A 16,630-nucleotide genomic window follows, 5' to 3' on the forward strand; every position below is an offset into this window, starting at 1 on the left:
GGTGGAGGTCGGAGCAGGAAGTGCATGAATGATGACGGCACAGTGTGATGGTGGAGGCTGGGCAAGGTGATCTCTCTAAATTCACTCAGGGACTGTTCTTGTACATTTCAGGTCATTTTCATTCACATGATATCAATTTTATGTAACCTGAAGCATCCACAGCAGTAAAATGCAACATGTACATAAAAGCAGCCGTAATATTGAAACAAAATAGATAATCTGATGATCTAAACTGATATTTAAACACTCATAAAAAGGCTTTTGAATTCAGAGCTTTAACTTGTTTTGAGGTATTTTCAAACTGATTTATTTGACTGAAATTTGACTTGATATAGTCCTTTCATAAGTAACACTGCAGCAGTATTTGGGGACATTTTTATCTTTTACTTACAATTATTGAGCGTAGTAACAGCTACTTATGGGAAAGATGTGAGACACTCTGTGTAGTCTTTCATGAATTCATTTGTTTATAGACAAGACATAGTGGGTGTGACGCGCTGGCCTCCGCGTCACACCCACCCATTCACACCCTTTCATACACTGATGGTAGTGATCGCTATGTAGAATCATCCATCAGAAGTAACTAAGAAGTAATATAACATTAGCTATGCAGTCATGGTTAATGAGATGTTTAGTTTTACAGATATTTTTATTACTAAGGCTCTTTAAACTGGTCGGCACAAGAACAAAAGAGTGACTGGGAAGGCTGTAAGACTTCTAGTATGCTCATGATATTAGACAGTGATTCATATTTTATGCCCAACAACATTTTAAACTGGTAATTTGACTTTGTGTTTGCTCAATATTGTAGAAGAAAACCGTTGAGCTAATTTGCAAATATTGTTCTCTTTGGTTCTATGCTTTTCATTTGCAAAATTCATTAGAGCTCTGGATGAATTATACAATAAAAGCCTTATATAAGGCTCCCATAAGCCACAGCTGATTGTGAGGGTAAAATAAAAGACTCGGCCTTCAAAGCTCACTTCTGTGAGTTCACTATGCCCGCACAGTTCACAAAGAATATTCAGCAGCAGGAAATTCAGAAGGCAGCACAGATGAATACTTTGGTCTTCAGTGTAACCATTTCAATTTTACAGAGGGGAACATTTGTATGAAGATGATTCTTCCCCTCTCCAGATGTGACACAGAGTTCATCACAGAACATTGTGCTTGCTGTGTTATGGAATCCATCTCTGTGTTATCCGTGCTGCAGTAACCATCTAGGTCGCCCCTGTGAAAGGAAAAAATGCTCTTCTTCTCACATAATCTGTTGCAGGCAGGCTGACTCTGTGAAAAGTGTTTTTGTTACAGCGAGTCCTTGAGCGGCAAGCCTGCAGCCTTGAGATGTATAAAAGCCTCATTCAGGGTTCTAGAAAAAAAGCCAATGATGTTGGTTTAACAGCTGAATGTACTGGTACTATTTCTCCATGAATATTGCAGAAAAACATCTGAATTTGTGATGCAGACACTTCTGAAAGGAAACCAAGTCGGTGAAAGAATATGTTTATTTTGTTTATTTTATGCCACTGTTGATGTAAAGCCAAAAAGTATAAATGAAAAACGTGCACTTGTGTTGCCTTCAAGGTCAATTACCAATCCATGCTGTAGACCATATGCTAAGTTGCTGAATCAGAATGTAATGCAACAGATGATTTATCTCTTTCACTAGGCCTACAAGCTCAATTTCTCATTTTGAAAATAAGAAAAGCTGTGATTCATAAAGTTGTCCAGCAGGTGGTGGTAGATCATCAATGTAAAATCTGTCATGATTGACTCTGGATTCGTTTCTGATAAAAGGTTTTGTGGTCACTTGGATGATTTCGACATCATGTATTTCATTCATTTATAAATAAACAATAATTATTCGACTCCATTTCCTCGCTGGACACGAGGATTTAATAGCTTACGTAAATACGTTAACGCAATAAAAAAAAAAAAAGCCCATACCTTAAAGAGTCACGTGCGTTGTGATGAGACTGAAAGTATGAACAGTTCATGTCCTTGCTTTTGGGGACCTCCAAAACGCGTCATGGAAAAGATGCGGTCAATGACACAAACTCCGCCCCACCGGGGCGTCACAGTGCTCTGTCCTGCATTTTAATTGGTGTTCGATTCAGTCAGTCACGCACAGCCTCCCTCCTCCGTACAGCGGTGGAAGCTGATGCTTTACACACGGGCTGAATGCGGAGGGTGCGTGTGTGTGCATGTCAGGCTGGGGAGGACAGGCTGCATGTTCAATAGCTTGAGGGTGTTTTTACGAGCCCCTTTGGGTGAAAGAAACAAACTGTTACCAAACATCTCGGCAATCATCACCTGGGATTGACGTGTAACTCGGTCAAGGTGAGTGCGGATTTTTCTCTTTCGTTGTTCAAATATAGGGGTCTATACAAGATAGTACTTTTTTCTTTTTTTTTTAAACCATCTGAGGCGTTTGCCCTTGGAAATCTTGTCATTTTATTAAGTAATGTGCATTTCAAAGTTGCACTGTAGAGGTTGTTTTCCTGTTCTCTGAGGCAGCAGTAGCCTACACTACTGAAACACTGTGCAGCAGTTAAATAGTAAGCTGTTAGAGTGCTCGGTGTAAATATTAAAAGTGAAACATTTAAAAGCATTTAAAACCACTTTAGACACTGGGTGAAACTCTCTTTTATAATATGGTGGCATATCAGTCTCCATGGAAACTCTGAACCCCTTTCCTCTTCCTCTCTAGACAAGCAGAAACGAGTTTAGTAGGGTAAGTCATCTGTTTGCAATTGAAAACTTTGACAGGCCTCTGCAATGCTGCATAGAAAGCTTTTAGTTTGACCACAAGCTAAAAAAATCGTGAACAGAGTGCCTTTACGAGTGGCTGTAAACACCGCTGCGTGTCAGACCACAGACTGGATCCTTTTTCAGATCGAAGCAGCTCTACATCGCATCTTACCCACTACACAGTGTTTGGAGCAATCAAAAAAGAGGAATTTTAACATGTCTTTCACTATACAGATGTTAGATGTTAGACATTTTGAATGCCAATTTTCAGCACAGTATGCTAAAATTCTAGCCTATGTAACTCAAAGTTATTCTAATTGTAGCCTAATTACTGGGCTTGTGGAAAAACTTTCCAGGCAGATGTCTATCCTAATCCTTAAATATCAGCTTGAGTCTAAGTGATTTTGTTGAATAAGAAATGCTATGGCTCACATGCAATGTTGCCATGATTCAGGGATTCACACAGTGTTATCTCAGTTCTCTTGGTTGTTGTGTCAACAGTGCGACAGAGGAGGCTTTTCACTCTGCTTGGGCTATGTGTGTTTTGGAAAAGTGGGTGAGGCTGAATAGGGGCTACTGAGAGATCCTTTAGAAAAGCCTGTCATGAGGCACATCTTGCCTCATATTGGTTTAAAAGGAAAAGGGGAAATACATGAAAACAGTGGAGAAAATGTTAAAGTTGTTGAAATACCCTTTAGAGAGTATGCTGCAAATGTTCCTGTTTTTTTCCATTGTCACAGCTGTTTTCACTTGCAGTGGCAGATTGGGACTCTTGTGGCTTGTGAGGGTTTTTGTTCCTATCACACCCAGTTCAGGGATTCTAGTCCAACATAGAATCTATCTATCTATCTATCATCTATCTATCTATCAATCTATCATCTATCTATCTATCTATCTATCTATATATCTATCTATCATCTATCTATCTATCTATCTATCAATCTATCATCTATATATCTATCTATCTATCTACCAACAAACACTTGATTGTGGTAACACCACAGAGACAGAGGATGTAGGATAGAGCTGTACGTCAACATGTTGAAGGCTATATCCATCACATAAAGTAGTATTATAAATCATGCAGCAACATGTGACACATTGCTCTTGGCTCTTTGCTCTCAGCAACAAGTGAATACTGCAGGAAGTTAATAAATAGGACCTGCAGAACAGCTGTTGTGAGCATCTCATGTAAATGGAAGGTGTCGCCTCATTTTGCAGTATAGGCCACCATAAATAATTTACGTGGTTTAACTAAACAGATGTGGTTTGACTTTAGTAATAATTCAGGAAGTTAGTAATACCGAAAGTACACTATTGGAACATGACCATTTTCTTACAATTTAATTTTCAACTTGAAGGAACTGTTCAACATAATAAAAGAGTTACACTTGTATCAGATTAATAGGATCAAAAGTAGTTAGATGTGTTGTTTGATTATTTTCCTTTCAAAGTGACTTGGACTGTCTTGTTAGAATCATTTATTTAGTGGCAGGTTTCTGCTCTTGTCCTCAGCCTCCTCTAGGAGAGAGAGAGAGAGAGAGACTAATTAGGAGCCAGAGAGGCTGAAGGAAACATGAGGGCTGATTTCAGTTGCCAGTTATCAGCATGAAATTATAACAAAAGGCGACACAAGCAGATACTTTTAAAAAGAGATAAAAAAGAATGCATGTTTTCACTGAACTCCTCCATACAGTCTTGGTCATTTGTTTGGTTAGGGAATAAATAATTGCACATATTAACCATCTTAAAGGATGCCAGCTCTGGTGTACTTAAATAATGTAGGCTTCAGGTATGACCGTTTTTCTCATCGGCTCATTTTTCAAATAAGAAAAGTATTTTCAAAACATTCAGCTCAAACCTCTGAACAATTAGTTTCTCCCTCACAACAGATTAGAATTTCTCACTCATTCAGGCAAATTGCATCGTTTTGGTACATGTGTGCAAAAGAGTAATTACAATTCTCTACAAATCTGCACAGATGTCCTTTGTTTATGGCTCACTGATCAGAACGGATCAGCTGATTCTCAGTTAAAATGTCAAACTCTTCACAACCTTTACATTTTCTTTCATGATTTGAGCCATCACAATAACTGTCCATTCAGTCATCAAAATGGGTCAGACAGACATACTCCATAAATATTTATAACATGGGATGTTTGTGGTGTCTGCTAAATTGGCAAATGATCTGACAGTAAGTAGGTACTAGGAAACACATGGGTGTCATTTTGTGTCAAATCTTCTGTATATGACTTTATATGGAAGACCAAAGTTAGATTTTTTTTATATACAGGACGTAACAAATTGTTACACAAACAGATTAACTGCACAGATGTACTGATCCTTACTGCTGTGTTGTACAGTCTGGATCTGTCCCAGTAAACTTTTACCTAATGTTGAAATCTAAATCTAAAATGTTCAGTATGATACAGAATAAAGTAGCATTAAGTGAGTCGAATAAATAATTGTACCTACAGTAAGCAAGAAATGGAGATTTAATATAAGAAACTTTTCAAGGGCTGACTGACGTGGTGACGAAAACATCACAAAGATGAAAAAAAGCCAAAAGATTTTGACCAAGACAACTTTTTCATTTTGGTGGCAGTGGCCAATAAACTGACACAACCTTAGGTTTTAAAACGTAAATGTAACTTTTGAGGGGATTAACTTCCTTTTGCAAACACGCAACAGAGTTTAGCTGTACCATGAAACTGTGACAATTGCACTACAGTTTAGAGAATGTTAGGACTGTTTCAAAAAATGAGCCAAAATGATTGAGGAACAACTGTAAATATTTTGTTCAGCTAATACTGTCTCTGCTTACATTTTAGAAATGAATTAACAGGGAAGTCAGCCTCATCTTGAATACATAGCATTAGCATGCTTAGTCATGCTAGAAGCTAAAAGATGCAATGTTAGCCTGTCCTGTAGTTACCAGATATTTTAACATCTATGTGGATTTTAATGCATATTTGTGCATTTGTAAATTGTCCCCTGGAGGACGAATCCTAATGACTCTAGAGAACCCTACACTTTTATCTAGAAGAGCACTTTAATATGGCCAAATATTAAAGCACAATCCTTTTGATTCCCTTTTTTATTTTATTCTTTTGTATTTTTTAAAGTCTCGGAAAAGTAATAACATGTCTTTCAACTTCTCCTGCACGTGTTTAGTGCAACGTGTATCGATGTTAGCATCCTTATGGATTAAACTTTGATGATGAGCCAATCCTGATACTCAACATCATGTAGCATTGTCACTTTGAGTTTGTTAGTGTGCTTTAAAGGCAATCGTTTTGATAAATATGTACACTTTCATGGAGCTGTAGACATTTAGTGTTGTTGTAATACAGTGATAGCTTTCATGGTTTCATTATTGAAAAGAAATTCTCAGACATGAAACTGTCAGCTTGTCAGCCCATTTCAGTCATAATGTTGGTTAGGTGAAGGGGTTAAAGAATCTTTTAGTAATAAGTCAGTAAAATCAGTAGAAAGATAAACCGTTTATCTCGTTATGTTTTAGTGGAGAGTTCACTCTGGCATGATGCATTCCCTGCAGTATATTAATCGAGCCGACAATTAGGTCAATAAAAGTCTACAAATAGAAATAAAAGACCAACATCAAAGAACTGTGGATGAGATGTGATCAAACTGCAACATGAACAACACACTGCAAATATTCAGTCAAACCACAAACACACAAGCTAGTCAGCTGCTGTCTTTTTGTCACAGTGAGTTAGGAATGCTGACAGAGTTTAGGCGTGAAGTAAATCTTTGAAGATTTGGTAACTCTTTGCAGTCAGGCAGTTTATCTCTTTCTGTTCATACATGGAAGGTAATGAAAGACGATGCCATGTCTAAATTTATCTGCACTCCAGAGACTTAGAGATTGCTTCTGGCAGTACAGAATTTTTGTCAAGTTTTTGTCAATGTCTTGTTTTTTTGGCCTACTTTGGGGGGGGCCATGTCCTTGTACCCTCTCAATGTCACCACCCTCTGCTTTCTGTCAACACATCTGTGACTTGATATGAAAATTGCCGTTGAGATGTTGCTGTTTCATCTTAATCAGAACAGGGGTTGAGTTTTAAGTACAGTAATCCTTCATTTTGGAGAGAAAAAGCATGATCGCTCTGTCACGCAATTTGCCGCAGTAAAGTCCAGTGCGTTCGTAATTTTTTCCCCCCACCAGTTCTTACAGGGAGTGTAGAAATAAACTGTGACTCCACTCTGCGTCCTAATGAGATGGTGTTGAGTTATGAGGCTGTCAGGATCCCCCACACTGTGAATTTAACAAAAGAGGGGACCTCTGTCACTCTCGTAGCAGACCAGAGAAAAGAAGTGAGATAAAGAGAGGGAGGACGGGGTGTGGGAGGAAAGGGAGCATTTCAAGGATATGGTAGATTAACAGGATGCATTGTGGCCTCTTTTTTAGACTGTGTGCTTAGCCTATCGTATGTTTGCCAGTTTGTGAATGAAAAGATGTCCTCTGTGGTGGGGACGATAGAGATAAGGCTAAGTCAGAAAATGTTTTATCAAAGGGTAAACGATGACTAGAGGGCTTTAAACTACAGATTAATTCATAGAAAGATTGAGTGCTGTAGTTTGATGCACTTGAATGGTTGTAGGGATTTTATAATAAAAATGTTAGGCAATAGGGATGTAACGACCTTGCCACACAATTCAAAAATCAATACAAATGTGGACAATTTAAATCGATAGGACAGAAAAATATGTAGTAATACTTTTTTTAACCATCTTCTAACCTCAGGTGTAAAATATATGTCTCATTTCAATGTGAGTGTATGATGGTGATCAGAAAATGGACAAAGCAAAAAGAGTGTGCAATAGGATGATATACTACATATACATACACTAATACCACAACCCCCCGACATGATGCAGAACAAATGGTGACACTGCCAGGCTCGAGACACCAGAACTTAATGACATACACACGGAAGTGGATTTGGAACGCCGCTCGCCTTAACGAGTGCAAGAGTGATAGAGATTACTACTTGCATTGGTGTTTTAGAATTTGGACTGATTAAGAAGTAAGAGCCAGTTGTAATGACCCAATTTTTCAAAACCGTGAATGAAAACTTAAATAAGAGGACGAATAAGAATTCCTTTTACTCTAAAATAAAAGTTGTATTTTTTTGGTAAAATATTACAAATGTCACCTTTAATAGCACAAAGAAAAACATTATTGCATTTTTTTAAAGAATCCAATGTATTCATAGCTTCACTCAATCTCTTTTTTTTTTTTAAAGGAAAAAAAATCTTGGTCAAATCTTTTTGTGAACCCAATAATATCATGATAGGCTTGGTATCTTTTTGTGAGTTGAGGGTATTGTTATCCTGATTCCCTATTAAGAAATCATAATCGGTGTCAGCATCTTAAATGGTAGGTGTTGCTGTTTTTTTGTCCTTTTTAAAGTCATGGGTTTTGAACTGATGCTGAACATTACGTTAACACTGAGATAACTGGAAGCAGAGAGATACTCTCCCTGCTTTAAGCCCAGCCTGCATGCTTTTTGGAGCCGCTCTCCCTAGCCTTGGCAACCTTTCATCAAAACATCTTAAGCAGATCAGGAGCAGGCGTCACCATCTGTTTGTCTCTCTCAGAGAAGGTGTCTCTGCACACACATGAGACGTGGGATAGCAAACATTATCCTGCTTGATCAAGAGATGTATGAATAATAGATCTCTTATTAAGATGAAGCATTTTGATCCTTTGGACTAATGGCTTCCTGTTGCTAACAGCTGACCTGTGATATGGGTTGTACAATATATTTTCCCTGATTTTTTTCCCCGGGAAAAAGAAAGAGACTTTCCAGACCATGGGTTATTGTGTTATTGTGTTGTACTATTTCTGAAAACCCTTCATAGGTTGACAAGTTGAGACAAAATTGTTCTTCCTGTGATTGCAGTGCACGTTGAAGGACCTGACATGAGCTCTGATCACATCAGTTATGATGGCAAAATCTGAGTTATTACTTTAATTTTTCAATTGCATGTCTGTCCCACTTCTGTTATCTCCAGTCAGTACACAGCTATGAGCTAATGATGCTACAGCTAATGATGCTATCATCATTTCCTGAAGTTGCGTACTGAAAATTACGAGACACCATTGAAAGCAGTTTGAGGAGGGTTCAATGGTTCAGTTTGGTAGTGAAGTAATTAGATTGATCTTTATCAATGTTGCTCATTCAATGAAACTGAGTTTGTGTAATAATTTATTGTCTTCTGTCACAGTTATTTGGCCGAATGGTTGAGGCAACCTGTTTTCCGATATCACGGGCATGTCGTCACCGCGTTGGTTAAGCTGAGCAACATTTTGGCATGTTGATTCATTTGTATTTTTTAACTCTATAGACACGTGAGCTTGGCTTGTTACTGCCCTCAATAAAGAAATGTAGACTAATAAAAAACATAGTGTAGTGTGTAATCACACTACTTTTCAGAGCAGTATGATAATAATTGTTTTCTGCTCATTTTTGATCCCACCCTTTCCCTTGAGCCTGTAAGGTCAGGCTTGTAAGGAAGAGTTGTTCTGCAATTCAATAATGAAATAACAAAGACTAAGTGGTATCATCTAAGCAGGGTAATGCACAGATGTAATACAATTACAGTTATTAAAGTGGCAAGTTTTCGATGCAGCCCTGTGTGTCTCATTTGTGAGGGGCTATAAAAAAAAAAAAAAAAAGCAAACAGGGAGAATTATGTGCAGCTTGTGATAGGTTGATCCTACAGACGAAAATCTAAAGACAATCAAAAGTAAGTGGCGGTGTTATTTGGATTTTATCCAGATGGATTGATCGCAGCGTAGAGGAAAGGTAAAAGGTTCCTCTATTTGTCTCATCACAATTTGCTCCTTGATTAGAGAGCTCAGTGTAAAGAGAAACGATCTGTCAGTGACTGTCTGGTTGACACAACACGAGGTTAGGTGTTTGATGAACCCACAGGCCGTTGGTTTTGTCAAAATGAGGGCATTTGTTCCAGAGTTAAGTGGACCTTAAAGGCAGCTTTTGTCTCCAGGAGAAAATCGACCGGGATATACTTCATTTTGGATAATTATATTTGATCAAACCCGCAGGCCAAACCTCAGAGGCTTTCAATTTAGATTGAATTGAGGATTAAAAAAGCAACCAAACTTGGCGCGAGCTGGTGGCCTGTTAGTTGGCTGGTACGCCCCATGTACAGATGCTGTGGTCCTCCAAGCAGGCGGCCCGGGTTCATGTTCAACCTGTGGCACATTTTCCGTATGCTGTTCCCCATTCTCTCTCTCTCGACTCTATCCATTGTCCTGTCTCTACATGAAAGGCAGAAAAAGTATAATATATGTTATAAAATAAATCTATGAAAAAGCAACAAAATATAACCTTGAAATTGTGATATAATTGATCTCTCATTACAGGATTTTACAGATGAAATGTTATAAGACATTGTATATGTTTTCAATAGTTGACTCGTTCCTCTTCTAAGGCCATGTCTGCCTCTCTTGAACAGCTTTAGAGGGAACGTTTTTTCTGTCGTTTGTAAGCGCCAACGTATTTGTTTCACTCCTAAAAGAAGTTTACCACTCACTACTTTCACTTCCTGTTTCTGGGTGGTGGGAGGCGGTTTAAACTCTTTTCTAAATGAATTTCTTGAATAACTGTGGTGCATCAGTGTGTGCTGTCATTTTCACACAAAAATGACAACTTTTCCCTCAGAAAGCTTCACTGTGGGAGATAATCCAAGCCACATTTATTCTGATGAGTCACATCCTGATGATCCCTGAAAGCCTGTCAGGCTTTACAACTCTTTAGCAGACTCTTGAGTCAGTGGAAGGACAGAAGAACATCTGCAACATGAACTGCACAATGTAATAGAGGGCTTTCAGCCTTTGTAAATACATTAGTTCAGCTTAAAAGGACATTAAACCATCTGTAACTTCAACCGAGATACATAGCTGCAGTAGGATTTGATGACAGTTCTCTGGTACGCCTGAAACAGCTAAAACTATCAGACTTTGTGATCCATACTAAGATGTTTTTGTCTACTACATGCAGACATGTATAGTTAATTTGCAAAACTATACATTAAACTCATACCTCCAGGGAGTATGTTTTTATGTCAGCAGGAATACAGAAATGACTGTCTGATATTTATGCAACTGTGTGGAAGGTTGTTGGACCTGATCTGTACAGTATCTGTGTTCTAAATGTGAACATAGCTTTTTATTAAAAAAATATTATTAGGTTAGGCTAGGTTCATGAGTAGGGGGGGAATCGCAGGGACACTTACGATATGATACAAGACGATACATTTTGTGATACATGAGCCAAAGTAATAATCCTGCCTTCATTAAAATAGTTTGCAAGACAATTATATAATGATACATAACAGTATCTGATTTCATTGAAAGATACAGAGGTCTTCTTAAAAGGTAAAACCCAGGATTAATGTTAATTTCACACCTAATCAAGCTTCATCTCTAAAAACTCTTCACCGCCATCTGACGTTAGTCCACTAATCTTTTGTTCATGTTATACCTCATTCATCTTAGCTCCAACACGAGGAGTCATGAAGAAGCGATGTGGTGAGTCAGATTGCTAGGGAAATTTGAGAAGTGAGAAGTGGTGTTGTATCAGATGAAAAGCTGTCTGTTCATGAGGGGGGGGGCACCCTGTCAGTGGAAGAATGAATCATGGAAGAAGCATTGGATACATACTGTAGATAGATTTACACTAGGACTGTCAGACATGCACGCTCAAAATGTGATTATTTTGAATTTAAAAAAAAAAGAATTGTTAGGCTTTTATTTTGAATATTTTTTACTGTCTCTTAAGGTGAGAGTACTTCAATTTCTGTTTAAAATCAACCCTGCTTTTATTTTGAAATACAGTAAGGGCCTTCTGATGGATCGAAGGTTATTACTTTTGACTCGTCAACTGAGCTGTCTAGGTGTTTTTAACGTCAAACACTGCAGCAGTGTCTTTCTTTTCCATCACTGTGACTACAGGGAGACACAACAGAGGCTAATCCATGGTACACCTAAAGGGACTAAAAGCATACGATTAAGCTTGTTTAAAATAATTCATGCATTAATTTCAGACCTTGATAAATTGTGATTAACTAGTTAACGCTGACAGCCCTGATTTACACACATTTTGTGTTTCATAAATCATCGTTGTCCTTATCTCACTTGTAGTAAATTGCATTCAGAAACATTTGAGGTTACAAAAAAAAGTGTGCTCTCCTACTGATGGGCTGTACTTTTTGTTTTCCCGGCTTTGATCTATTGTTGTGGCTACATTTAATGCAGCATGGTCTGTCAGTGAAAGCCTGAAGTCCAAATGTAGGCCGAGCTGAAGGATGGAGGTTTCAGATAACTCTGCCTTTGTCTCTCTCTAACACAAAAGCCTATGGCCATTATGCAGCACAAAGTGTGTGGATGCAGAGCAGGTAATGTGATTAACCTTGCTGCTGCCTCAGAGTGGTTGTCAACAAATGGCATGTCTCATTGAGTTTTAACTAGCAGGAGATGCTGTGGGTGTGGCCAGCTACTAGTTTTACTGGTAGAAAGAAAATTGTTCATAAAAAAACTACAATGAGGTAAACTTGTGTCACAGTATTCATCAATTGATGATTTCACTGTTAGTGTTACAGTGTATAGTGTTTCTATTGTTTCAATTTATTTGTTTTAACCGTCATGGACGCAGCTAATTGTATGCAGCTCTGGAAGCCGTATCAAACTGTAGCATACTTTATCGAAGAAGAAATCCATGAAATCAAGCAAAAATGCAAAAATGTATTATAGTTTCTCCAATACGGCAAAATTCTGCTGTTATTTATTGTATTTTATCTTATTGTTAATAAAGTATTTTTAAGGCTCTTGTTTCACCTTGGGCATTGAAACTTGATATCGGAATCTGTTCTTCAGTTTGTAGATTAAATGATTTATAAATTAATTGAATAAAAAAATTATTCATCTTTTATTGAAAATAATAATAAGTAGCCCTATTAGATATCAGTATTATTACTTGATGTGGAATGTCATTTGACATATCTAGATGCAAATTCACAAAATATTAATGTTCAAACATCTTCCCTAATTCATTTGGAGAAGCATTTCCTTATTTTACCAAACGACCACTCTGTGAAAACATAGTCAATGCTCTAATCCAAAGACAAATGAAGACAGCAATGTGTTCATGGCTTCGTCTCTTAGAATCATGCAGATGTTCTTTTAAACAGCAATGAATCTGCAATGAATGATACAAAAACCACACTAGATCCCCCAGAGTGACCACCTCTTCCATGTGTGCCATTATGATTTACACAAACACATCGTGCCTGGTCGGGAATTTCCACTGTAGACATCCTGTCGCTCACAGTGCATTAGTGTGATGTGGTTCTGTGTGCTGATGTGATAGAGCAGGCACATAATGTTTATTAATCTGTATGAATTGTGGCAGTAGACTGGAGGTTGCTATTTCTTAAAAAGGCTTGATTATTTTCACACTCACTGGAAGTGATGATATTACGTTTGTTTGATGATGTCACTGCCTGTCTTCATCAGCTGTCACTCAGTGACATCTATTCAAAACTTCAGCTTCACATAGAGCTGACACTCACTGAGAGGAACCATATGTACCCTGCAAAAATGACTTCTTACCAAGTGGGTTCTTCTCATTTCTAGCTACAAATATGTTATTAGTAATATAAGCCACATTCACCCGATGAGTACAGATAAACATCTTATTTAAAGGTTGGCCTGACTGAATGGCTGTAATGAGTAAATATAGCTGCATCTATAGCTGGCAAAATGAACTGAAGTTTCTTGAAAGAAGATACAGTGTCTTATTTCAAGAAACTTAAGTACAGATTGCTTGTACATTACTACAACATTAATACTTATATACTATTTATTAGTAAAGTATTTCATTTATTTAACGTAAGGTACAATACACGTTGTACTTAACATTTACAATCTATTATAGCATGTACAAATTTAAGGTCCATTTTTTCCAGTGTTTTGTATTTAGGTTTGATAAAAAGGTGAGGAATAATATTTCTGTACATCACCTTCTAGATGGATTGTTTAAAACTTTTTCAACATTTAAGCACCTTAAAAATAATTCTACTCTTAAAAGAGTTTACTGATTATGGTGCTGTAGTTTTCCCCGAGTAAACATTGTATAGACTTTTGCTTGTACAGCATTAACTTTGTGTCCTCTACTTTTAGTCTGACTACATCTTCAAACACTGTTGTATGAATATACGTCTAGTAGTTGCTTTAGATACATATGATCCTTTAATGCTGACAATCTGCCTCTCTTTCTGTAAGTGGAAGACATGAATGATTCAAAGCTGCAGTCTCCTCACTTTTAGACACCCAATTTACAGTATGTCCTTAAGTCTTGTCTGTCAATTTATTTTGCTGATATTGAGAACATTTATGCGTAGCTTTTCTCAATGCATGCAATATTGTGCTTCACCCTCATGGGAAATGGAATCCCTCAACATCCTTATGCATTTTTCAGTGAGATGATTTAAATGGCTTTTAAATGGCTTGACTCTCCAGTGAGACCACGCCCTAATCTCCACCCCTTCTTCTCTCAGCAGAGGAATGTGCCTGACACTCAAGTCATAGCCTGCACAGGCCAGTCTGCAGCAAGATGGGCTCAGAGGAGCGCAGTTCAGCAATGTCACAGAAGATATCTTCAGTGTCACGCAGCAACAGCAGCTCCTCGTCCAAACACGACAGCCGACAGGTAACACACACCCACACACCAGCTGTGGACCTATCAGGACTTGTTACAGGTCTCCAACTAATCATGTGTCTCCATCGTGCACTGTTGCTGCTTTTCAAAAAAGTCTCTGTCATCACATTGCATTTACAGATTCTTTCCCTTGTCCCTAAGTTTAAACTATTGGTCTCTCCACATTCTTATTGTCTTGATAAAAGAGTAATCACAGCTACTGCCAGTCCACAGGGATTCCTCTGTGTCGTGGGAGGAGAAGGACCTAACAGTAAATGCCTCACCACACAAACTTCTGCTGAAAGATCCTGTGGTTTCTTCAGCTGATCTAGCTCCCAGGCTATAAAAAAAAATCATTTGGGCTTCTCTCTGCATTTTATTTCATTAGCAGCAAGGACAAAGAAAGCTGTGAGCACAAGTCAGACTTTCTTACAGAGAATGTCCACCACTGTCTCAGTCTCAGACCACTGCCTGCAGCAAAAAATGTAAAGAGCAGTTTAATTACTCAGAGGCAGTTTTGCAACAGTTTCCCAATGGAAGCTCTTTTGCACCCGAATAACTGCGTATTAAGTCACTATTGGTATCGACACATTTTTTCACATATATACGGCCAAATAATAGATTTATTCACCAGTAACATAGCATTTCATTTGAGTTTAAATGTATTACACTAGCAGAGTGCGCTTTATGGATTACAACAGGCATTATCACTCTCCAGTGTCAAGCGGTGACGTACATACCACAAGTGTTTGATAACTACATTTGAGGGATCAACACAATAAATTTGTATATCTATATTTATCTCTACGGATAGAACTTAGATCTAAAAAAGATATTGGCTGATATATTGGTATCAGATTTTTTTTCCTCCCCAATATTGATATTGGTATCGGCCCAAAAATACCATATCAGTGTCCCTGTTTCTAGACTTGAGGCTAATATAAACTACTATACCACTTGTTATAACTTAATAATAACATCAAGCTACATTAATTAATTGTTATTTTTTATGTTAGACCTGAGTAATGGGCACTGGTTGGTGTATATAGTTTCACATTTTGGAAGGATATGATTCAGTCTTTGCACAAACTGTCTGCAAGCTTCAGCAGGAGATACATGTAATTGGTTTGGGGAACATTTTTGATTTGTGTTTCCTTTTGCTGATAGCCATCCCTGTAAACATGTTTCCTTGTCTGTCATGTCACTGCTTTGACTCTGAATGCTTCTTGCGACCTTGAAGAAAAGTGCTAAGGCAGTGTATGACAATGACTCATTGGGTGACTGAGTCCATGTGTGTGTCCCTGTGATGAGCTTTCAGGGAAAGAGAAAGAACCAACAAGCCCCGCCCTCTCCATCCACCAACCCCCCTTCAAAAATAATCATTTATTTTAGACGGTCTCACCTCCAGCAGTCCATCCTCTCTGACTGATCCTGTTTGTTTTCCCTGAACTGTTGTACTGTAAGCTGGAACAGTCAGGGACACTCTGAAAACAAACACAGAGTCATCTCCGACCTCACAGCTCATCCCAGAGTCCCTGTGTTGAGCTGTGACGTGAAATTCATTTGTGTTTTAGTTTTTTTGTCTCAGTAGGATTCATTTAAGTTATAAATCTTAAAATACTCTATTACTTGTCTTATAATTTAACACAATAGAAGCAGCTGCACATTTTGTGATCATTTCTATCATCAGATAATTTGTCTTTAGTTTAAAAAAAAAAAGTGGTACAATATGCCCCTCATAATAACGCTGGGCCTTTTGTTGTTATAGTTGGAACCAGTAAATGTTTTGCTTGTGTAGTCCACAAATGACTCCAGAAGTTTGCAATTGCACTTCCTTTAATGTGGGTCACCCTTAATAAAAGATTTCATCCAATCTAATTGCAGCACCAGTAAAAAACTAACAGTATCCATACCTTTTTTGATACCACAGCAACAAAAATACAACGTAATAGATGTATTGTTGTTATTACCTTAAACTGCCAGAAAAATCTCCTGAACACGGTCTACATCTACATCTACATCTACGTTCGGTACTGAAATGCTTTGACCGTCACCTCCTCTGCTCTCAGTCCGTTTGTAACATAAACATAACTATTGTCTCTTTATGAGACACCTGAAAGGCTTGAGAA

The 16,630-nt window shown here is 37.9% G+C and overlaps 1 protein-coding gene and 1 long non-coding RNA gene across 3 annotated transcripts in view; one reads left to right on the forward strand and one right to left on the reverse strand.

Annotated features, from left to right (window-relative positions):
- Nucleotides 1–1,070: 1,070 nt before the first annotated feature.
- LOC132984131 (uncharacterized) lies at nucleotides 1,071–2,137 on the reverse strand. Its single transcript, XR_009674900.1, has 2 exons — nucleotides 1,948–2,137; nucleotides 1,071–1,231 (listed from the first exon to the last, which is right to left on the reverse strand). It is a non-coding gene; the product is annotated as an uncharacterized LOC132984131 (long non-coding RNA).
- A 52-nt stretch (nucleotides 2,138–2,189) lies between these two features.
- osbpl3b (oxysterol binding protein-like 3b) overlaps nucleotides 2,190–16,630 on the forward strand; it is a 30,859-nt gene continuing 16,418 nt past the window's right edge. Inside the window, exons 1-2 of one of the 2 annotated variants that reach the window (XM_061050807.1) lie at nucleotides 2,190–2,340; nucleotides 14,362–14,513. In XM_061050807.1, coding sequence (XP_060906790.1) covers nucleotides 14,418–14,513 — 96 coding nt within the window. In that variant the 5' untranslated portion in view covers nucleotides 2,190–2,340; nucleotides 14,362–14,417. The remainder of the gene's footprint in view (nucleotides 2,341–14,361; nucleotides 14,514–16,630) is intronic. The other variant, XM_061050809.1, reaches the window with a different exon arrangement.

The sequence above is a fragment of the Labrus mixtus genome, chromosome 11 (assembly GCF_963584025.1).
Source record: "Labrus mixtus chromosome 11, fLabMix1.1, whole genome shotgun sequence".
Classification (NCBI taxonomy): Eukaryota; Metazoa; Chordata; class Actinopteri; order Labriformes; family Labridae; genus Labrus; species Labrus mixtus.